The 24682-nt window shown below is 35.5% G+C and overlaps 1 protein-coding gene across 7 annotated transcripts in view; it reads left to right on the top strand.

Moving 5' to 3' along the window:
* CEP44 (centrosomal protein 44) overlaps positions 1 to 24642 on the top strand; it is a 35851-nt gene extending 11209 nt beyond the window's left edge. For 2 of the 7 annotated variants that reach the window (XM_038573616.1, XM_038573617.1), the window contains 8 exons: positions 151 to 298; positions 1652 to 1798; positions 2158 to 2277; positions 3217 to 3387; positions 4361 to 4567; positions 5187 to 5262; positions 9271 to 9392; positions 21774 to 23919. In XM_038573616.1, coding sequence (XP_038429544.1) covers positions 151 to 298; positions 1652 to 1798; positions 2158 to 2277; positions 3217 to 3387; positions 4361 to 4567; positions 5187 to 5262; positions 9271 to 9392; positions 21774 to 21944 — 1162 coding nt within the window. In that variant the 3' untranslated portion in view covers positions 21945 to 23919. Of the gene's footprint in view, positions 1 to 150; positions 299 to 1651; positions 1799 to 2157; positions 2278 to 3216; positions 3388 to 4360; positions 4568 to 5186; positions 5263 to 9270; positions 9393 to 9648; positions 9687 to 10458; positions 11904 to 21773 lie in introns of those variants that run through there. The other 5 variants (XM_038573614.1, XM_038573615.1, XM_038573618.1 and 2 more) reach the window with 4 other exon arrangements.
* Positions 24643 to 24682: the final 40 nt, after the last annotated feature.

The following is a 24682-nucleotide window of genomic DNA, read 5'->3' on the forward strand; positions in this document are numbered from 1 at the left end:
CTGAGAGTAGGGGATAGAATCTAAAGGGTTTTGTGTATCTTCTAATTATTTGGATTAATTTATAAATTATTGACACCATATTTTATATTTCTTAATCTAACTTTGTGAAATTATGCTCATTAAATATCTTTTCTTTTTTCTCCTGAACAGTTTGGTAAAGGGAGATACAGCAGCATCTTTGCCCATCATCAGCTATTCCCTTACCTCATATTCACCTTATATAGCAGAACTTTTGATGGAATCCAACATAGAGCTCATAGCGAAGAATGACTTGCGTTTTGTAGATACTGTCTATAAGGTATTTTTGAGTTTATGAATTATTTCAGGAGTCATTGGATGATTTAAGGGTTTTATAATAATCCCTTAAATATATGTGCAATCCATATTTTCAAATGCATTTCTCATTTGGATGCAGTCCCTATTAGAATCAAGATATAATTTAAGTTTCCTTTATGTTTTATAATCTAATAAGTGGCAGTTGGTAAACATTTGTCATTGGTTATCATTTGCTTTTATTATATCAAATGTTAGTAAAATTTGGCATATTGGCAGAAGTTAGAAATGTAACTATTGAGTGAGGTTTGTGGTTTGTAGAATTATGATTTAGTTATTTGTAAGAGGGAACTACAGCTTTGAGATTTTATGTTTGTTGAGGTCTGGGACCATGTGTTTTGTTTTGTTTTTAAGATTTTATTTATTCATGACAAAGAGATAGAGATAGGCAGAGACATAGGCAGAGGAAGGAGAGAGAGAGAGAGAGAAAGAGGCAGAGACATAGGCAGAGGGAGAAGCAGGCTGCAAGCAGAGAGCCCGATATGCACAGAAAAAATATCAAGTCCTGGACTTGATCCCAGGACCCTGAGCCAAAGGCAGAGACGCTCAACCGCTTGAGCCACCCAGGCTTCCTGGGACCATGTCTTATATGTACTCTAGTATCTACCTTTGTACTGTATGTATACTGAACTTAATCTCATGATTAGAAAAATACCTTCAGATTACCATTAATTTTTACTCACTGGTTTTCTCACTGTTGTTAAAATAAAACCCATTTATCAAATCAATTTATTTTTTTAAGTAGTGAGTTGCATTTGAAAAAATGGGACCTATTATGTGCAGAGTCTATGTCTCATCTTCCCTATCTTTGCCTCTAACACCCAGCAAGCTTCTATGGAAACCTAAAAGGCACTTCTAAAAAAATCCTAGGGTTCTGTAACGTGGGCTTTGAAAATTGCTGATCTAGTTGATCTATTTCTCTCACTTTACAAATGAGACATTGAAACTCAGGCCTACTAACTTGTCTAAGAAGTCATGTGCTAGAAGAATTAAATTATTTTTCTGACATCTGGTATGGTATTTATTATCTAGTAAGTTAAGGAGGTTTTTAGTACCAATGAAGATATTTGAACTTTCTGATCATGGGCTATATTTTTTCATCTCCCTGGACAGCCATCTATTCTCTGCTACTTCCTAGCTACCTGTTTTCTCTGCGAATACCTCTCCTACCTGGTCATGACTCACACCACCCTAATAAATCTCTTTAGTACCCTTAATCCAATGGCTTGATCCTCCCTTCTCCTCTCAGAGATGGTTTTACATTCCTGATCAGGTGGCCATTTATCATTTTGGATTTTGATTTATTCCCTTTTTACAGCTTCTTCGTGATCAATTTAATTATAAACCAATCTTGACAAAAAAACAGTTTCTCCAATGTGGATTTGCAGAATGGAAAATCCAAATTATTTGTGATATTTTGAATTGTGTGATGAAAAAGCACAAGGAATTAAGTAGTCTTGAGAAGGTAATTTTATTAATTCATTTTAACTTGTTCCAAGTGGCCCAGTATTTTAATGTATAAAGTCAATCCCCTAGATAGCAAACTAACACAGATTATTACAGTTAGTACAATTAGTACAATTATTGTAATGTTCACACCTGATGTTTCCTTTAAGTACTGGTCACTTGTTTTTAAGCATTTGTGACTTTGAACTACTAGTCCTAAGCTAACAATTCAAACATTTCCTCACTTCTTAGTTTTCAAAAGACCTGTCTCATCAGATACTTATTATTTGGCCATATTTCATATATGAAAATTTAAATAGAATTTAAATATGTCAGCTTTCACATGAAATTAGTCTTAATACTTTTTTTTTTTTAAAGATTCCATCACAACAAAGAAAGAAAATCAGTTCTATTAAGTCAGAACCTTTAAGCACTGAGAAGACATCTACAGAATCTGTTGGCATGGACAGCACTGGCAGGTTTATAACTTCAGGAAAGGTAGGAAAATTGAAAGAAAATGTTTCAGTGTTAAGAATTATCTAATTACAGAACATTTCAAACATTTATAAAAGTACCCATTGCTGGAGTGCCAGGATGGCTCAGTCAGTTAAGTGTCTGCCTTCTGCTTGAGTCATGATCCCAAGGTCCTGTCATCAAGCCCCACATTGGACTCCCTGCTCAGTGAGGAGCCTACTTCTCCCTTGCCCTCTACCTGCTGCTCCCCTGCTTGTGTGCATGCGCTCTCTCTCTGTTAAATTAAAAAAAAAAAAAAAAAAAAAGATTATTCAAGTACCCTTTCTCACTATCAGCAGTTTATCAACCCCTCCTTAATTGTGTTTTATCAGTACTATAACCACTTTTCCAACATCTTTCCCCCAAATCTGAAACAATGAGTCAAATCTCAGACATCATTGAAATAGGTATTTCAATTTTTTTAGTACATAATTCTCTAAAAATCACGACCACAATTTCATCATTACACAAAATAATATAAATGATATAAATAACAGTTTAATCAATAGTGTTTGACATATACCTTAATATATTGTTTCAACTTTAGTAAATGTTGGGGCTCCTGGGTGGCTCAGTTGGTTAAGTGTCTGCCTTCAGCTCACGTCATGATCTCAGGGTCCTGGGATCAAGCCCTGAGTCGGGTTCTCTACTCATGGGAAGCCTGCTTCTCCCTCTCTTCCCTGCTCATGGTCTCGCTCTCTCGCTCTCTCTCCCCTCTCTCTCTCAAGTAAATCAACACAATCTTCTTTAAAACATTTAAAAATAAACTTTTGTAATACTTAAAAGGAAGATGGATATTTCTTCTGCAAAATTAAAATAAAATATGTTTTAAATAATTATATGAGATGTTTAAAATAATTATATGTTTAAAATAATTATATGAGAAAACTATTAATGCAGCTCTGATGTATTTTTTCTGTGCAGAAAAAAGCTGTGGTGATCCGTCACCTGTATAATGAAGATGGCCTTAACATTCCCGAAGATACAATAAGTACTGTAACAGATGTAAGAGAAGCATTTGATGTATGTGACTTAAAGACTACTGAAATAAAGGTTCCTGAAGTAAAGTTCCTTGAAATCAAGTCTGAACAACAAGTAAGAATTTTGGACTTCTTTAGCTGATGCCAGTGTTTACTTTGATGGACATAATTACTTAAGCATCTAAGCTTTGGAATGTCTCTAAGCTTTCAAATTATTAACCGTGACACAACACCTTTGTTACCATTATTTAAGAATAAATAAGTCTACTGTATATGATTCCACAGATATTATTTCCTACTTATGTTTAGGGTGCTGGGCCAGGTGTTATGGGTAAGGCAAAGATGAATAAGAGATAGTACTTTGCTTCAGGGAATTTATAGTCTGGCAAGAGATAGAGATGGCACTACTCTGTACCATGTGGGTTCTCTACTATCTATCTCCTTCATTTTCCTTTTTGGGCCCTTGGGTCCTTTTCTCTCACTTTCTGAATACCTTTCCTGTTATTTCATTGCCACAGACCCTATTATATAGCATGTAATCCATACTGCTCCTGCTAAACTTTTCTGTCTGTCTTCTGTATCTGGTAACTTCTGTATATCACAGTATACAAGTTGTCCTTTATAAAATCTACCACGTGGTCATTAAACTTATTTCCCATGTATAGCAAACTGAATAGTCTCAATGCACTGTCATTTTTTGGCCACTCCCTCTTAGCTTTGTGCTAAGGGCTATTACAAAAGCTAGTTAGTGACAGTTTTATCATACCACCAGGTATTCTTCCAAGAGCTTTATGCAAATTAATTTAATTCTCACAGGAACCCCATTAAGTAGGTACTGTTTTTTTTGTGTGGTTTTTTTTGTGGGTTTTTTTTGTATATATAAGGGAATTGAGACATCAGGGTTATACACCTCAGATGAGGTAATTTCACTGCCCAAGCATCTTGCCTCTACAGATCACTCAACTCTCATGCTATACTGCCTGCTGTAACTGTTGAAACAACACAGTGCAGTGAAAATGGGGATATGTTGATTTTTAAAGGAATTTCAGTTTGTGTAATATGATTTTTAACCTTTCTATTCATTTTAGGATATTAGAATTAATCCTGAGATTACTGCACTACAGACAATGCTTACTGAATGCCAAGAAAAGCTTCAGAAACTGGCTTTGGTAGAGAGTAGATTAGAATCTTTGGAAGAAAAAATGAAAGGAAAAGTGATGGTAAATGAAAAAACCTGGACTAACCTTCTAAGTCGTGTCACTCTTCTTGAAACAGAAATGCTGCTGTCTAAAAAGGTATTTTCTTTACTTAATATTTATAGGATGTCTCAGATATAATCAAGTTTTTATTCATTGTTAAGTGTACATTTTAGAAAAGTTAATTAAGAGACTATTAAGATAGTGGGAAAATGTTTAGTTGAAATGAGGTCCTATTTAGATATAACCCATTTTGTTGTTGCTGTTACAGTTAGTGTTTTTCTTTTTTATCAAATACAATAATCTGGAAAACTATAGGTTCAGCTTTTAGAGCTTTTAATCCTCGAAGCATTTAAAATAAGGTAGGATTGTTTGACTTTTATGAGAAGCTTAAAATTATATTTCTTTAGCACAAATAGCCTCCTGTTTTACAGGGAAAAGAGAAAAATGGACAGGAAAAATTAAATTATGACTTCCTTTTTCACTCATTTACTTTGATCAAATTTCATAGAAACGGTTAACTAAATTTGCCATAGCCTTGTCAAATCTAAGAAGTCTTTTTTTTTTTTTTTTTTTTTTTTACTTAGGATTTCCATTTCAGGTTCAGTTAAAAATGTTTAAACATTCTTCATATCGTCTTTATATTTTATGCTTAGCAGAATATAAAAGGAGAACATTTTTCTTTTCCTTTTATTCTAAATAAAATCTGTTATTTCAGAATAATGAATATATAGACTTCAGTGAACTCAATGAAGACTACGAATCTAGTAATGACATAGATATTCTGAATCCTGGTAAGTTCTAATGTAATGGCAATGGTATTGGTGGTACGGTAAGGAGTTTTCATGAGGATGATTTATATTGATATTTGATAATATTCCCAAGCCTTATTTTTTAGAAACTGCAGAACTCCTGGAACAAAGACAGTATTGAATTTATAGACTGCTGAAGTCAAGGATTGCTATAAAAGCCAGCTTACCTATCTTACATGACATAGTGGTTTGGGCAGTAAATTTATTAGACTACACATTTCTGATTTGATAAAATGTTTCCTCTTTGCATTTATCATTCATTCATTTATTTAGCAAATTCCAAAGCTCAACTCTGAGATCCTTGAGATCAAGATCTTTACCTTATGTGCTGTCTAGCAGACAGAAATTAGGTCTGTACTTCTATCTCCAATATCTGAATATAGAGCTCAATTTTTTTTTATATATAGTGAAAGAATATTGAATTCCTGCTATTTGCAAAACTTTGCCTTTTCCAACTTTGCTTTTGCATGTTCATGCTTATAATTTTACTAACATGATTACATACCATACCTTTAAGCCATTTAGTTAACACATATACAAGTTTAAACCACTGTGCTGTGACTTTGATGAGTACACAGGCCACCATCTGAAATGGGTTAGATTATAAATTCAGAAACTTTATAATCTGACCATGACCAATTAGAAGAATCAAGTTTACATATAAATCCTTACATTTATACCTTATATGTACATGCTACATGGAAGCAGAGTTTGATCTCACTTGGAAGAGCAATAATTCAATCTGATTTTAGGATTATGTTAAGTTAGGAATGGTTTTTGTGACTTTTATCAGAAATAGTGTTTCCATGGGGAGCTGTAAGGTGACTTGGTGACTTGGTGTCTTGGTAAAAATCAGTGAGAAGAGGCTTTTTTATTATAAGGATTGGGTTTATGCTGGGTGATTTTGGTGACAGTTTAAAGAAGTGAGGGTTCTTCCAGTTTGAGTGCTATCAGGAAGCAGGAACTGTTTGATTAATAATTAATAATAAGAAAAAGCTGAAATTTTCAGTGAGAAAGAAGAAGCACTCATGTTATTTGGGAGACAATATACTTGGTCATTTGTGTGTTACTGCTTACATGGTGTCCTTGTTTATAGTCATACATGACAGAGTAGTCTTTTTTGTTTCATCAAGGTAATGAAGTGACCTTATGTGATGTTGATTTTCTATGAAATTATATTCAGTGGAGGATACAGTGAGGATACTTAGGCTCTTTCTGTTTTTGCTTTGATATTTTTGTGGCTTTTTCCTACCAAGAAAAGTATCCATCAAGTTATGGTATCACAAAATTGTCGTTCCAGTATAAACTAGAAGGAAGGGTACATGTGGGCGTATAAAGGAAATTGAAGCAGAAGAGTGGAAAGACAAAAACATGGAGTTATGTGGAGTCCTAAAGATTTTAGCAAAGCTGATAGGATCGGATTTGTTTTATTAGTCATCTTAAAGCAGAATAGTGATTCATTATAGGAATATAACACAAGGACAGTAATTTGTAGAGTCAGTGATTTTATTTCAGAATAGTGAGAGTGTTTACTAAGGCTATAATAGTGAGGATAAGGAGGAAGAGTTTTTTTTAGCTGTTAGGCCTTGATTACTGACAGAAGTGGTAAAGGAGAGGGAAAAAGTCAAGACTGACCACTTGTGTTTGACTTGTGTGACTGGATACATAGTCATTACTCTTTAATAAAATAGAGAATTGAGAAAGTTTGGGAAAAAAAAGTTTACTTTTGAAAATCTCAAATTATGAAATACTTAGGCAAAATATCTGGAAATCAGTTGGACATAAATTTTTCTTGATTGGGAAGTACTGGCTTACAAATTTCAGGTTTCCCTGCTATCGGAAAGAAGAGCATTACTGTGAAACCTTTCATAAGCCTAAGTGGTATAAAGCAAATAAGCAATTACCATTGATTCATAAGAAAACTGGGGGCATTCCCAGACCCAAAAAATAACTTTTCTTAGGCTTTTCTGATACCTAAGGACACATCTTGCTAACAGATGCATAATTAAATTGTGATAAAGCACAGTTGCTTACAGAAACAGTTCAAAGCTGTGGCGCCCTGGTGCTCAGATGCTGAGTATAACTGCCAGGGAAGGAGTTTGGCAGGGCTACTCTCACTACTCAGGGTGTGTGATGCCTCTTTAATGACTTGCTACAAAACAAGCACTGAACTAATGTGGGTCTTTTGTAAAAGACAAGTGGCATAATATGAACTTTCAAAAAGTGGGAGATACCTGTACAGTTAAATGGCAAAGGACCTAACTAGTTCTCTTAATGCAGTAAGGTCATAATTCTCCAAAGTTGGCAGTGAAAGATTGAGGGCCATGCGGAGCGAGTTGGCTAGGAAATCTTGATCTGAGAGATCCCCTGTCTTCACAGAGATCTGTTAGTAGTGACTCTGAAATTCCAAAACAATGGCCTTAGCACACTCTCATAGCACAGCTAAGAAGCCATTATGTTTAAATGAGGAAGATGATACCAATAGCTCAGGAAAGCAATAGGAAAAATTGTCACAGAAAGTAATACACACTTATCTGATCTGGCTATTAAATATGGCCTATGTTTAGTACATGCCTCATTCTGTAATCTCTGGAATGCCCTGTGTGGCTCTTCGAATTGCCACTCTAGCCTGCCTAATACCAGCATTTTCCCATCATGAAGTACACCCTTGAGGCTAGATAGATCCCTCCAATCTAGGCCCCAGAAGGCAGAATCTAGAGAGCCATTCCTTTACCTTCCATTCACCTTTCATTCTGTCTTCCCACTCTTTATTTCCTGTCCTAGGACTCTCCCCCCCTCCCCCCACAATTTTTGAACAGCATAATTCAATACTTTCAAAGGACACTTCTATTCATAGAAAATAACTCAAGATTGGGGAATGGTAGGTATAGTTCCTTCTTAGTTTCAAGTTATTCCTTGAAATCATCTACTGCCAACAGCTCCTGCTAAAAGACCTGGGTTGAGCTAACCCTAACCTAACCTAATTGTACAACCCTAACCTTCAGGGTTGTACAATGTGATTTTGATTGAACTGGATCAAAAGTAGACACCTAATCCAGGGAATACCAAACCAAAAGGTGTTGAGCCAGATCATTTTCTCTCCCTTGGGAATTTGGTATTAGGATACTAAGTTAGTCAAATGATGTTGAGCCTGGGCTGAGCTGGCCATTTTGTTCAGACTCATGCAGAGGAATGGAGTAAATAGGTAAGAGAAGTAGACAAAAGAGACTGGCTCCATGTGAGATGAAAGTAAGTCTTTCTAGTTGTTTCAGTCCTCAGGTAGTAGTACTATTTCCCTAATTGAGGTTGTCTATGTAGGTTTACAATAAAACAGTCCTCATGTAAACCATTTTAAATGGGTGTCTAATTTTTTTTTTTTTTTTTGGCATCGATTTTGAAGCTACCTGTATCTTGGCTATAAAACATAGGGCTTATGGAATCGATTTAATAGCAGCTTGTCTTATCTGTGATGTTTTATAATTGATTTAGTTGTAAATATTTACCATCATTTTGTTGAATAAATGGTATCATCATACTGGAAGTAGAAAGTTGTTCAGTTCTTTAGAAAAAAAATCTGTAAACCCTGAATTTTAAGCATTGTTTTTTCCATACACTTTAACTTAGGATAGAATATTTCTTAATTTTTAAAAAGTATAGTCAGTGTTACTTAACTAACCAAGTGGTGGTATAGTTACCACCACTTTAAGAAAATATACCTGAATCACTTAAAAATTGTGAACTTGCCTATTTATTCAATTGATTTGCTATGATAAACATAATAGTACCTTTTGTAACTTTTGCTAGCCTATTTTTAACATCTAGATCTCTATGTCTAGGTTGTTATCTTAAAAGAATAGTAAAAATATATCTGGGTCTGTACTATTAGCCACTTCATATTAAAATGTCTGTTTTTCTTCCATTTATACATAAAATATTTAGATGACTCCACTGTGAAAGGAAAAGATAACCTAAAAATTAATTTCCCCACAGACAGAAAAAGCAAAGAGAGGCAAACAAGTATTCCTCTTTCCTCTGGCTATAGTACTGTGTCATCAGATTCAACTCCCAGAACCTCAAGTACTAGTTACTGTGGTTTGAAAGAGAATTCAGAGGTAAGAAAAACTGGCAACTGCTTAGATGATTTCCTTTCTAAGGTCAGGAGAACAAGCAAGCATTAGATTTAGTTGTATATGCCATTGGCAAGAAAAATAGTGCAACTGTAAATCTTAATCTCTCGTTAAAATTCTTTATGATAAGTAAATAGTACTTTATGCAATGTTTTAGAGTGGGTTTTATATGTTCGTGGTCCATCTTTGATGATGGTTTACTTTGAGAAATCGCCTAAATTTGTTGCTTTTTAAATTAAAGGAAACAACAATCCAGAAAATGGAAAGGATGAAAAAAATGTAAGTAACAGAAAGGGGCAACAGAAATTCATTTCTCTATAGGGAATTGTATTGGATTACAGTATATATAGAAAGCGCATATGTGTTTCAAACCTTAAAGGTCTCTCAATCAGGTGTGGAATTTCCTTCAGGACTCCAGTGGATAATAAATCCACCTACAGTTATGTGTTTGTGAGATGAGTCACTGTTTTGGTTTCCAACAAGTGATGTAAAACATTGTTAATGGAATTAATTGTGGGATTAAACAGTGCAGAGATATTTTTGGTTGAAAGTTAATCAAGAGTATTATCTACTTTTGATAACTGATTTAGCGAAATATTAAATAATATTTGTAGGTGGAGAGTTTGGAAACATTTTAAGTATTGTTAAAGTATTGCCAGCCTTTCAGACCGTATTGGTAAAGTAATACTAAAAATGATACTTGTATCTTGTACAGATGTGAAACTATAAATGGTTATTAAAGAACACTTAAAAGGAAATATGAAATGAACTTGTATTAGATTATGCACCCCACTACTTTAACTGTATTGCTTTGAAAATTAATAAGCACTAAAATAACTTATGCTTTAAAAATTAAAGACTCATAATTGACTTTGGTTGCTGTTTCTCCTTTCTGACCATAGTATATCCTTAATTTATTATGTACCCATAAATAAGAAAAATACTGAGATTTATTTTAGATTCAAAAGCATAATTTCAGCGACTTAAATCCTATGCCTTATTACGATTTTTTTTTTTTTTTGCTTAATGTTATTTACTTCTTATATTTCAGGTTTGAAGAAACTGCAGAGTTACTGAAATGTCCAAATCATTAATTATAGAATTTTCTACAGGAACTTCTCTAGGACTTTGGCTACTGTACATGTTGTATATTTTAAGAATTCTCTATAAATTTTAATATGCTGCAATATTTTTATGAAGAATTTGAATTCCATTTGGCATATGAGTTTTTTCCAGTATTGAATAAATACTTATTTTTATGCTATGATTACACTTCTTTACTCTATTTTACTTTTCTAAGGAAAACCTATGTGCCAATATATTTCTTTTACAGAGTGAAGTCATTACAGCACTGTATTTTTGTGTTGACATTTGTTGGCAGTGTGCTAAGTAATATGTTTTTTAAAGTACAGGCTTGTGGACTATGGTTTACATCCTGTTGGAAACATTCCAATTGGGACTTGTGTATTGTACCCATGAGGCTCTCATGCATACCATCTTGCCGTCTGTACTGACTAATATGTTGTAATGAAAAGTTAAAAATGCTCATTGAAAATTAAATAAAAATGCGATTTTATGTTTAACCAAAAAGCAGTAATACATTTTCAGTTAACAGTGAAAGAGTGAAGGTATGATTCTCTTTTTGTATTTGGAAACTGGTCAGAAAGTTCATCATGAAAAATGTGTTGAGTATTTTAGTGCTCTATTCCATAACACATTTTAAGACCAGCAGCACAGACACAGATGGTGGCCATCCAGTATTACAAGATATACAGTATGGTTTTTTGTTTTCTTTTAAGTGATGGGAAGTTCTATTTTTTCTAGAGGAAAAGTCTTAGATGAAGAGAAAAATGAAATTCACTTTAAATTACCAGATGCATTACTAGACAAATGATCTTTTTTTAACTTTATACATAAAAAACGTAATAATAGCCCTGGTTAATCTTTAAGAAAATTGATTCCATTATTTGGAAGGAAAAAGGAATATTTTTTCTTTATTATTATTTAGATCATCTGATTGTATTTTATTTATTCTTTGTTTATATTCTATAAGTGTATTTTGATATTTGTCACATGAAACAGTTAAAATTCTGTGTAGAAATAACTAAAGAAAACATTTTTTAGTATTCTGTTTGGTTATTAGACTTTAAAGCTTAGGAATTTTTAAAGTCAAAACTACAAGTTTAAATTTAGTACAATTTCAGTAAATATTTATAGAATTAATGAACCAAATCAGATTTTTTTAATTATAAAAAATTATAAAAATCAAGATATTACAGCTATTAACGGAAAAACTAGTAACTTTTAAAAATATCAGTACCAGCATGGAATTATAGCACCACCTTGTGGTTCATATGCCAGTGTTTTACCTTTTATTAAAACAAGTGATTCCCAACAAAAATGATATTTTCTCTTTTGAAAAACTCAATTAAAAAAAAAAAAAACACGTTTCCTGTGCAACACAGAAAAAATAAGTCTCCTTTTCTCTGTCTCTTTCTTCTGTCCCTCTTTTCTATATATAGCATACATACACAGTTGACCCTTGTACAGCACAGGTATGAATGGTGCAGAACTGCCCAGGTCTACTTTTAACATGGATTTTTTATAGTACAGTACTATAAATGTATTTTTTTCTCCCTTATGATTTTCTTATAACATTTCCTTTTCTCTAGTTTACTTTATTGTAAGAATACAGTATGTAGTATATATAACATTAAAAAGATGCTGTTATATCATCTTTTATGTTTTTAGAAAGGATTCTGGTCAACAGTAGGCTACTAGTTAAGTTTTTGGGGAGTTCAAAGTTATTTGCAGGATTTGACTGCATGGAGGGTAGACTTCCTGACACCTGTGTTCAGCGGTCAATTGTACTCACAATTAGATGATTTGACATTTCTTTAGTCCTAATTTACATATAGTATGCAAAATATAAGTAGCTATTGAAAATATGGTAAAAGATGTCTTATCAACTGGAAATTTGGAATCCACTTTTTATAGTATTTTTATCTAACAACTTTAAACGAGAACTAATAAAATCAACTCATACACTATGTTTACTTACAAAGAATCTCTACACTACCCTGACAACATAATCTTTGCAGAAAACAAAACTAACTTGACTTTGAAGTTACTGAATAATAGCCAAATTATTTATTAACTCTTTTAGAAATAGTAGAAAAATTTTAAAGTTTTCTCAGATAATTTGGTAAGTAGCTTGTAACCTTAAACCGCTTTTTTAACATGAGAGTCTTGAGAAAGTAAGAGAGGAGAATCTTAGAGAGATTCCTTGGAGCTACATTATTAAACCTTTAATGGGAATTTTCACTAACTCCATTCCATTAATTCTCCCATAACCTGGATAAAAGGTATTTATTATACCGCCAACAAAGTCATCTGCAGCTTGTGCTGCCCTACCTGTACTATACTCTGTGAGTAGGCCTGGATAAAGCTTGTATTAGAATGCTAAACAAATGTGTAAAGTAAAATACTACTTAGAACAGACTCAAGAAAAGTAACATCAACAATGTGAAAATCCCAGGCAAAGATATAAGGAGTTGGAGAAAAATAGTTCTATGTTTTGTCCTAGAATTTTTAATATAATGTACATGGAATAAATATATTCACTAAAAAATAAAACTTAAAGACTTTGGAACTGCATTTTATACCATTCATTACTCACAGCTTTATATAATTGACAGGCTCTTGGGGAAACATTAAAAATTAAAGGACCTTGTCAGTTTTACAAACTACAACACTTTTGGAGCTCAAGTAACATTATAGATTTAATTTTTACTTTTTAACAATCCCCAGGTCCATCTGTCCTCTTTCTTTTAAGCTGAAAGTTGTAGAGAAGGTAAAGAGGTAGAGGAGTGTGAAACTTTAAAGTTCAGCTACAAAATTAAAACTTTAATTGTGTCACTTGAGTTTTAATGTTTTAGTGAACATGGTAGGTTCCTTACACTACTCAGAATGAAAGAAGCTAGAAAAGCAGCACTGACAGCAGTAGCAACATGCAATTTATTTGGGAGTGGTAGTGGTGAAAGTTTCTATTTTATAATGATTTTTATTTATTTTATTTTTTTATTATAGCTAATAGTTGTAGGAATGGGGACCATTATTTTTCTCTCTGAAGCCAACTAAAAATTACTCAGAAAATTGTAATTTGATTTTTTTTAAAAAGGGTTTCAAATGCAAAATGTTCAACTCAACATTTTAAAACTAAAAACAGAAGGCTTAAGCATCCCAAATGTATAAATTATTTGAATTTTATATTATGGATGGGTGGTAAGAAAAGGAAAAGCAGAGAATCACAATACTAATTACCCAAGAAAGTTGAACAGTGGGATGTAGAGAGATGGAAATAGGAGTATTGTATAATAAATCCTAATTTGTAGATCCAATCATTCACTTTCCTGAAGTTGATAAGTTGATATGTACTACTTGGACAGCTTCTCTAAATTTAGCTTCTCTAAATCCCAATTAGAATGGTTTTGGTTTTTAGTTTCTTTTACAAAGTGACAGTTTCTATCAAGAACACAACACAATCTCCATTAGCCAGAGATGATTACTCCTAACCTCTAACTCCTGCAGTGTATACCATTTTACCCCTTTGTCTCCTTTCCCATCGCCACTGTGTTCCCTCTCCTGTGCTCTGCTTGCACTCTTCACTGGCCTTCCTGCTTACAGCCAAGCCTCCTTTCATATAGGCAAGTATGTATTTTGAAATGTTCCTTAGATTATGCTATCCCATTGCTTAGAATGTTCTCTAAATTTCTTATTCTACTGAGCAAAGCCCAAACCCTGGACAGTGAAAATCTTTTTCTTCAGTCTCTTCTACATTTTCACAGTCCTCTCCTACAATTCTATCACCTATAGACCTAGTAGCTCTTCAGTTGTGCTTTGCACGCTATTTCATTTGCTGAGGATGATTTTCCTCCCACTCAGCTTATCTTCCAGGCACTGTACCTTCCTTAAAAAGGCTTTTCTCAACTACAGAAGCCAAATTGTATGCTTTTATCTCTTTGCTGCTTTAGGGCCATATTTATACTTTTGATTTTTACACCAGTTTTATAGTTATTGTTTGTTTATATGACTTTAATCTCCATTGGTTCTGTCTTGGTTTTCAATCTTTCTTCAATGTTTATTTCCCCCTAGTGCCTAGGGTTTAATTGTTTATTCATTACAAACTAAGTGGTACCTAGTAATTTCAGTCAACTTAAATGTTGACCAAGTGAATATGAAATTATAATGAAATTATAATCAAGGTTTCCAGATAAGTTTTATCAAGTTGGAAGTTGCAGTCTGGTCAGTCATGCTCTATCCTTTCAATGGAAAGAATGTATTGAAGAAAGATCTAATCACCATGTGTTCTAGAAAAGGATCATCACACTTTGTTGGCATATTAATGAATAATTTAGAATCAAAGTTGATACACCTCTTTACTGGATGTCAGTGTATCTAGGCGCTGACCATAGGTAGAGAACAAGATAAACATGGTTCCTGTTCTCACTGAGCTAGATGCTGAGCAGGAAAAGACAGTTAAATAAGTAATAACTTCTAATAAGTAATTAAAAGAAAGTGTAATGCATCTGACTAACCTGGGGTGGAGAGAAGTCTTCTAAGAAGTGCTGTTAATCTGTGCTGTTAATGTAAGTCCTAACGGATGAACAACGGATAGCCAAGGAAGGTTTAAGCAAAAGGGCTAGCATAAACCAGGTTTTAAGAGGAAGGTCATTTAAAGGACGTTCACTAGGAGTAGCATAGAGAGTGGCTATCCTGTAGGGCAAGGTGTTAGAGGTTCCTTCATTCAGGCCTCAGGGGCAGTTTATATTTAGTAGAAAAGGTGAGCAGGAGAATATCTAGCCAGATTTTGAGTTTTTGAAGCATGTATTTTAGTGCTATATTCTGGAGAATGAAAAAGAAGTGGCAAGGCTAGAAGCAGAGAAACCATTTAGGAGGCCATCACCTTAATCTACCAAAGAGCTGGGGTGACTCGTTTATGATGACTGGAGATGGAGGGAAGTAATGGGATTAAGAAAATGCAATTCTTCTCATTTAAGACTTCTTAAATTTGATTTAAATTGATGGTGTTTGGGACACCTGGGTGGCTCAGTGGTTGAGCGTCTGCCTTTGACTCAGGACATGATCCTGGAGTCCTGGTATCGAGTCCCACATCAGGCTCCCTGCATGGAGCCTGCTTCTCCCTCTGCCTGTGTCTCTGCCTCTCTCTGTGCCTCTGATGAATAAACAAACAAAAAAAATTTTTTTTTTAAAAAGAACTACCTTCACTTTAGTATCTGCATGGAGGGGGGTGATATTACATTAATAATTAGTCTACTATTTTGCCTAATTGATCCTGAACTAGAATCTTGTTAAATATACAAAATCTTGAGCCACTAGTTCCATCTATTGAATCAGATTTGCACTGCACCAAGAACCCAAAGTAACTTGTAGGAACCCGAAATTTGAGGAGCACTAGTTTCCATTGACATACCTTTGCTTTCTCATCATAATCAACATTTGAATCTAAGCTTCCAAATTCAGATTCTTTTAAACTGCTTTCATCTAGGGAACCCTGGGTGGCACAGTGGTTTAGTGCCTGCCTTTGGCCCAGGGCGCGATCCTGGAGACCCAGGATCGAATCCCATGTCGGGCTCCCGGGGAATGGAGCCTGCGTCTCCCTCTGCCTATGTCTCTGCCTCTCTCTCTCTCTCTCTGTGTGACTATCATAAATAAAAAAATATAAATAAATAAAAAATTAAAAAAATAAAAAATAAAAAAAAATAAACTGCTTTCATCTAAATACAACTTTTTATAACCCATGCTCAATGTCTTGGATCATTTCCCCATTTGAATGGATAGTTTATGGTTTTGAATGCATTCAGTTTTTCTTTACTCTTGAATTACATGTAAGGGTTAAAACAGTCTTCTTCCAAAATTAGGTGTAAACTTTGTACAAATTAATGTTTGGTGTCTCATCAGAAATGATTCTTCACTAAAGATGCATAGGTCATACCAATATCTATCTTTGAAATATCTGTGTGTATGCTGAGAAATTTCCCAGCTTTTTACCTTATATTGCCCAAAGTGTAACAAGCAGGGAGAGGCAGAGGAACAAGCAGACTTCTCGTTGAGCACAGAGCCTCACTTGGGGCTCTATCCCAGGACCCTGAGATCATAACCTGAGCTGAAGTCAGATGCTTAACTGACTGAGCCACTCAGGTGCCCTAACCCAGTCTTTGTTTCCTATTCTCTCTACCATGTCTAGAGAACTTTACTTATCCCATGGTTTCAGATTAAACATAACTTATTCCAGGTAACATTCCCTAAGTCCCTAGCATGGTTTATTTAGGCATCCCATTACATACTATTAAAGCATTCTGATTTTCCTTCACTTCAATTTGTACATTTATGTAAGCCACAATTCACAATTGTTGCATAAGATCTGTCCTCCCTGCTACACTGTAAACTGTGTGAGAAACATCCTGAGCTTTGTTTACTGATGTACCCTCCACACTTATCACATGCCTGGTACATGGGACAATCTCCGTTCATTTTGTAATTTGATAAATGAAACTTAGACTCCCTCTAACCCCCATATTACCATACAATTCAAATTTCACAGACAACTTTTACTGATTTCTAAATTCAACATCCTAATTTCAATTTAACATCAGCTGTTTATTTAGATATGATATTCCTGTATCTGGTAATGTATTTAAATGTGAGATATAGTATGTGGCATTAATTTCCAAGTTGGTAACTTTAGAAATCATTCTCCACATTTTAAGCATTGCTATTTTTTAGCCCTAGTGGAAGTTTCTCCCATTAAAAAAGGTGAGGAGGAACGCCTCGATGGCTCAGTGGTTGAGTGTCTGCCTTTGGCTCAGGGAGTGATCCGAGGGTCCTGGAATTGAGTCCCACATCAGGGGCCCCACAGGGAGCCTGTTTCTCCCTCTGCCTGTGTCTCTGCCTCTCTCTTTGTGTCTCTCATGAATAAAGAAAAAAGAAAAAAAGTGAGGAAGTTTTGCACAAAAGTACATTGATCTCATTTAAACCTCAAAAGCCAGTGAATTTGGGGAAAATATTTCAGCTTGTAGCAATATGGCAGACAAGATATTAAAAAATGAAAACTCGTGCAACAAGTTATCAAGTAGTCAACAAATACAATTAATATCACAAGAAATGAGAAGAAATTCCTAAGGGACAAGAGAAAACAAATTTAGTCTTGAATTTGAAACAGCAGTCGCCCTGAGGTAATTTGGTGATAGCAAAAACAAAGCCTTCAGGGTTTTTTTTCCCCCCTCATGTTTCTTCAGTTTTATTAGAGAATAATTTAAATGCAATCACATTCACCAATTTAAGCTTTGAAAAATATGTACATTCTTGTCACCATCACCCTAATCAAGATATAGAACTCTTTGTAGTTAATCTTCTTCCTCCATCCTTGGTCCCTAGCAACACTAATTTGCATTTTGTCATTTTAATTTTATCATTTCTAGAATTTTATGTAAATGTAACCCTATAGTATTTGGCTTTTGAAATTCACCCATGTTGTATATAGTAGTTCATTCCTTTAATATTGCTGAGTAGTTCTTTTATTATGTGGAAATACCACAATTTCTGAATTGTGCCTTAGTTGATGGTTATTTCCAGTTTGGGGAATTATGAATAAAGCTGTTTGAATAACCAAATACAAAGCTTTGTTTGAGTACATATTCATTTCTTCTGGATAAGAAGATAATGATATCTAAGAATGATAGTTGAGTCACATGATAAGATTATTTAACTCTCTGAGATACTGCTAAAGTGTTTTCTAAATTGGCTATACCATTTTAATTTCCCCACCAGCCATTTATGAGTTCCATTTCTCTGCATCCTCACCAACACTTGGTTTTTATCAACCTTTTAGTGGATGCGGGCAATAAAAAAGATGGAATGTCAGGCTGAAATTATGTGCCGTCTTGATATGTGGTAAAATGGGGAAGGCCTCCCACAGCCTAACCATAAGTTCCCCTCCCCGACTCTGCTGCCATGGATAAGATTCCCATAAGAACCAACCTCCTGGGATCCCTGGGTGGCGCAGCGGTTTGGTGCCTGCCTTTGGCCCAGGGCGTGATCCTGGAGACCCGGGATCGAATCCCACATCAGGTTCCCGGTGCATGGAGCCTGCTTCTTCCTCTGCCTATGTCTCTGCCTCTCTCTCTCTGTGACTATCATAAATTAAAAAAAAAAAAAAAAAAAAAAAAAAAAAGAACCAACCTCCTTACCAGGGGGACCAGGCACAGTTCCTGCTTGTCCCTGAGTAGCCAGACAGAGTTATTCAGAGAAGCCAATCACAGGGATGTAGCAACCAGGGAGCACCTCATAATGCTATGAAGCTTACCTCCCACAACCCCTAATTGTTTACTGTTTCCAAGTGTTACTTCAATCTGGCCCTGCCTGGCAGGCAATGTCCTTCTCCCACAGGTTGTGAGTACATGTAACTTAAAACTGTTGATTTCAGCTGTCCTGTATCAGGTGTCATTTGTTGGGCCATCTCCGTAATTTTAGGGTAGTTATCTTTCCCTCAACAAGGCAGTGAATAGGACCTGATTAAAGCTGTGCATAAGGGTGTCTTGGGTTAATTTTAGTTTATATTTCTCTAAGATGTTGAGCATCATATACTTATTTGCTATTTGTATATCCTCTTTGGTGAAGTTTGGCTCAAAGCTGTTACCTTCCTAGTCAGCTGTAAGAGTGCTTTGTCAGATACATGTGTTTACAAAGATTTCTCCCAATCTGACTTCTCATTCATTTCCTTAACAGTGTATTTTATTTTTTAAGATTTATTTATTCATGAGAGACACACAGAGAGAGGCAGAGACATAGCAGAGGGAGAAGCAGGCTCCCTGCAGGGATCCTGACATGGGACTCCATCCCAGAACCCTGGGATCACAACCTGAGCCAAGGCAGACGCTCAACCACTGGCATCCCAGTGTTTTTGTGTTCTTTCTTTTCTTTTTTTTTTTTTTTTTTAATTTTATTTGAGAGACTGAGTAAGAGAGGGCACACAGGAGCAGGGGCAGAGGGAGAAGCAGCCTCCCCCACTGAGCAGGGAGCCCAACATAGGGGCTCGATCCCAGGACCCTGAGATTATGACCTAAGCTGAATGCAGACGCTTAACTGACTGAGCCACCCAGGCACCCCTTAAGTGTATTTTAAAGGGCAGAAGTTTTAAATTTTAAAAACATCCACTTGATCTATTTATTAGTTATTGAGAGAAGGGTGGTTGAAATCTCCAACCATAATTGTAGTTGGAGGCTACAAAAAATTTTTTAGTACTCTCATGTATTTGTAATCTGTTGTTAGATGTATAAACATTTTGACTATTTCCTTATGACTAATTGACTATCATTATGAAATGGCCCTGTTTGTCTAGTAATAGCCTGTCTTCTGAAATTGACTTTGACATTGATATGACCACTCCAGCTTTCTTTAGAAAGTATTATTACAGTAATTATTTCCCATCTTTTAGAATATCTGTGGGTGTATTTAAAGTAGGCTTCCTGAAGGTCATATAATTTGGTCTTGTTCTTTCATCCAATCTAAAAATCTCTGGAGTGTTTGGGTCATTTACATTTAATTTGATTGTGGAAATAGTTGGCTTTAAAATCTACCACCTTCTTATTGGTTTCTGTTTCCCATTTTTCTTGCTTCCTTTCTTGTTGTTCTGGTTTCTTTTCCTGTATTATTTTGCACTAATTTAATTTTTGTTATGTTTCTATTTTATATCTTTCAGTGACTTATTTAAAGTATGCTTTTTTTGTTTTGGTGGTTGCCCCAAGGTTTGCAGTATAAATCTTTGACTTTTTATGGGGTACCTTCAAATAATATTACAAAACTTCAAGTAGTACAAGAACATTTTAACATACTTCTATTCCCTCTCAAGCTTTTTGTTATATATTTTACTTCTATATGTGGTAGAAAGTACACAAAACATTCTCATTAATTTTGCTTTAATTAATCCTTTTTAAAGAGGTTTCAATAATTTTTAAAGAATCATGTATGCCCACATATTTGCCATTTCTGGTGCTATTTATTCCTTTATATAGAGCCACATTTTCTCCTGGTATCATTTTCCTTCTGCCTGAAGGGGCTTCTTTAACTTTTCTCACTAGTTTGCTGATGAATTCTGAAAAAGTCTTTCATTTTCAAAAGATGTTTTTTTAAAGTTTTTTGCTGGGTACCCAATTTTTAGGTAAACAGGTTTGTTATTCTTCCTTTCAACAATTTAAAGATGCCTCTCTACTATTGTTTGGTTTGCATTATTTCTGATGAGAAGTCTGTCTGTCTTTGTTCCTTTACAGAATCTTTTAACTCTGCTTTCTTAATATTTCTCTTTATCACTGATTTTTAGTAATGAGAAGGGCTATGTAGAAAAACCAAATTAGACAAATTTTTATAAGTAGAATTTGATGGATTTGGGGATATTACATCTATATACAAAAATCACTTTTATTTCTATAAAGGAGCTATGAATGGAAATTTTCATATATATGTATATATTTATATAAACGTACTATATATAAAAGGAATAGATAATTAATGAACATAGGTATAGATTAATAAAAAGATGCATCTGGGCTTCATGAAGAAGATTATAGAACTTATGTAAAATTTAAAAAAAAACTAATTTTTTTTAAAGATTTTATTTATTCATGAGAGACACAGAGAGAGGCAGAGATACAGGCAGAGGGAGAAGCAGACTCTATACAGGAAGCCTGATGTAGGACTCGATCCCTAGTCTCCAGGATCACACCCTGGGCCAAAGGCAGCACTAAACCACTGAGCCACCAGGGCTGCTCACAAAATGTAAGTTAATGGAGAGCTTTACCATCTTCTTGCTAGGAATATTCAATAAAGATTGTCCATTCTCACCCAGTTTATATTTTATATTTCATCACAATTAATTCCAACCAAAACTTTCAGTGTTTTCCTCCAGATTTTAAGACCATATAGATTAAGAAAAAGTCCCCAAAGATAACTAAGACAATTGAGGAAAAATGGAGTGTGGATTTGTCCAATAAGATATTTGAAATTTTGGGGATGCCTGGGTGGCTCAGCGGTTGAGTGTCTGCCTCCGGCCCAGGGCCTGATCTCAGGGTCCTGGGATGGAGTCCCACATCGGGCTCCCCGCATGGAGCCTGCTTCTCCCTCTGCCTGTGTGTCTGCCTCTCTCTCTCTCTCTCTGTCTCTCATGAATAAATAAAATCTTTAAAAAAAGAAGATATTTTAAATTTTGTAAAGCTGTAGTAATTATAACAGTTTTAGTAATTATAACAGAATTAAAATTCTTTTTTTTAATATTTTTTTTATTTATGACAGATACAGAGAGAGAGAGAGGCAGAGACACAGGCAGAGGGAGAAGCAGGCTCCATGCACCGGGAGCCCGACGTGGGATTCGATCCCGGGTCTCCAGGATCGCGCCCTGGGCCAAAGGCAGGCGCCAAACTGCTGCGCCACCCAGGGATCCCCAGAATTAAAATTCTTAAGTAACTGTTGTATTTCAAGGCAGCCAGTCTATTAGATCAGAGTAGAGATCCCCTAAACAGACTATATAGAGAGTAAGATATAGGACAAATACTGCTTTATTGATTAGTGGGGAAAGAATGAATTATTTGGTAAATAATTGTAGGAATACATGGCTACCAATATAGGGGAAAATGCAGTTACAGCCTCTTTTTACACTATTCACAATCATTTTCAGGTAGATCAAAGACATAAATACGAAAATAGAAAAGAAAGTAAGATCTGTAAACACCAGTATCAACATCATCTTTGAGCTATATCTGCATTTTTAAAATATGCTTATTAAAGTTGGAGAAGCTGTGATTTAAAAGATTATCTTTATGACATTGGGGTAGGGAAATAGTTCTTGAAATACAAAATACACAAGCCATAAGACAGAAAATAAATCTGACATTACTACTAAGCACTTGAATTACTGTCTGGAATGATGGGGGATTCCTAAAGGATTGGTTGTTCATACAGACAGCAGCCCTGCAAATATGTCAGACTGGAAGCTACTTAACCATATTTTCAACATCCTGCATCTGTTGCAAAAATAGCTGTACTTTATTGGCTTAAGTATAAGGGGGGATTTATTACCTCATTGATTTGATGAATAAAGCAAACCACAGATGCCCAGAATTCTCACCAAGGAGGGGAAAACAGCTGAGTTGTAGCGATGTGGAAATTCCAATCCCGAAGACTGTGAGAATTGGACACTGGAGCTAAGGCCAGTGTGCACACCCATCATGTGCATGAAGATACAGCTCATGACTGCCCCACTTCCATCCCACAAATCCAAAGTCCCTTTGTGTGTACTGAGGGACAATTCTCTGGACCTGTTTGAGAAAAAGTCAACATTAGAAAGGATTAAGAGCTCTAAAACCAACACCATTGTATCCTGCAGATAATTTAGATATTCTTGTGGACAAAACACGCATCAACGAGAGGCATGTGCTAGTGGTTATGGCTTGGCTGTCAAGCCTGACCAACTCCAGAGTTGTTCAGCTGCTGTACCTGAACTAGAGATGGTCTTTTCCACATGCAACCTGGAAAGCCTTTCAGCCTCAACTGGCAAAGAGTTCAAATTGCCAGTCATGGAGAATGGACAGATCATTCCAAACTCTTGTTTTCTACACTGTCCTTATCCATCCTTTCTACTCTGCCAGCCATGGTTTTCCCCAATAGAGTCATTTAGAAAGTGATTCCAGTGCTCAAATTCTTTCTTTGATGTCATTCATATCCACAGGGAAGCCTATGAGATTGAGAAGGGAAGCTGGGGGTCTGGATGCCAAGGGTACAAAGTCAAGATGTGAGGTCACACTGCCTGAAGCTCTCAATTTGCACCCTCTATGGGGGTGAACTATTGCAGTGGGCTTGTTGGAGGTGAACAGAGCCTGAGATCAAGGATGTCATCTGAGCACCCTTCCCACTCTAGCATTATTTCCCCCACCTTTTCCATCCTGATGGCATTGGTTGAGGGCTCCTGGGGCAAGTAGTTCAATCTCTGAGCCTTGGTTTCTTTGCCCAAACAGAGAAGTTAGCCTCAGGCCCTTGTTCTCAAACTGGGCACCATAGAACTTTGGGAGGTTCCAGAAGTTACTGCAGGGATTTGTAGAAAACAAAAAATCTTCAACAGGAACCTTGGGAGTTTCCAGAAGTTACTGCAGGGATTTGTAGAAAACAAAAAATGTTGAACAGGAACCCCAAGGGCTCTGAGCACTTATCCTTCATGACTCTTAGCTGATACTTTATTCTCCACTTGTAAATTTTGTGTGATTTATTTCCATGTGATTTCACTGAAAAATTGGAGAATCCCTTAAAAAATATTAATCCATCAAAGGAAAATATGAGATGATAAAGCAGAGACAAAGTTTCTTTCAATAGAAAAACAAACAGGGGCAGCCCAGGTGGCTCAGCAGTTTAGCGCCACCTTCAGTTCAAGGAGTGGTCCTGGAGACCGGGGATTGAGTCCCACGTAGGGCTCCCTGCATGGAGCCTGCTTCTCTCTCTGCCTGTGTCTCTGCCTCTCCCTCTCTCTCTCTCTCTGTGTGTCCCTATGAATAAATAAATAAAATCCTTAAAAAAATAACAGATTGGTATTCAGAATATACAAATGACACCTATAAGTTAACAATCCAGTAGAAAGAAGACAGTATAAAAAAACAATAGGAATTATTGAGAAAAGAAATCCTGAATGGGCAAATATAAACATGAAAATATACTCTGAGGTTCCCGCTATACTTAATAAAATTTTAAAAGTCAGACAATATTAAGTTTCATTAAGATTGTAGTCAACAGGAGTTCTTAAACACTTCTGGTGGGAATGCAGTCCATATAACTACTTGGCAAATACATTGGCAAAATCTCATAAAGGTAAAGGTGTGCAGATCATGAGAATTAGCAATACCACACTGTGGCATATACCTTAGATAAATTCTGCCACAGGTATTTAGAGACTATGTCAGAATATTCACAGTATTCATAGTATGATGTGCATGAAATTATAAAAAAAAAAATGGTAGACAAGTGACTGGAGAGGTAGAATTTTGTATATCATCCTAAGGAGCTTTATACCTTGTGAAACAAGGGGAAGCCCTGGGGACTAAAATTTTGTTTTAGAAAGATTCCCCGGGGTTGAGGGTGAGTTTTAGAAGAGGAATTAGGGATCCCTGGGTGGCGCAGCGGTTTGGCGCCTGCCTTTGGCCCAGGGCGCGATCCTGGAG

The sequence above is a fragment of the Canis lupus genome, chromosome 25 (assembly GCF_011100685.1).
Source record: "Canis lupus familiaris isolate Mischka breed German Shepherd chromosome 25, alternate assembly UU_Cfam_GSD_1.0, whole genome shotgun sequence".
Taxonomy (NCBI): Eukaryota; Metazoa; Chordata; class Mammalia; order Carnivora; family Canidae; genus Canis; species Canis lupus.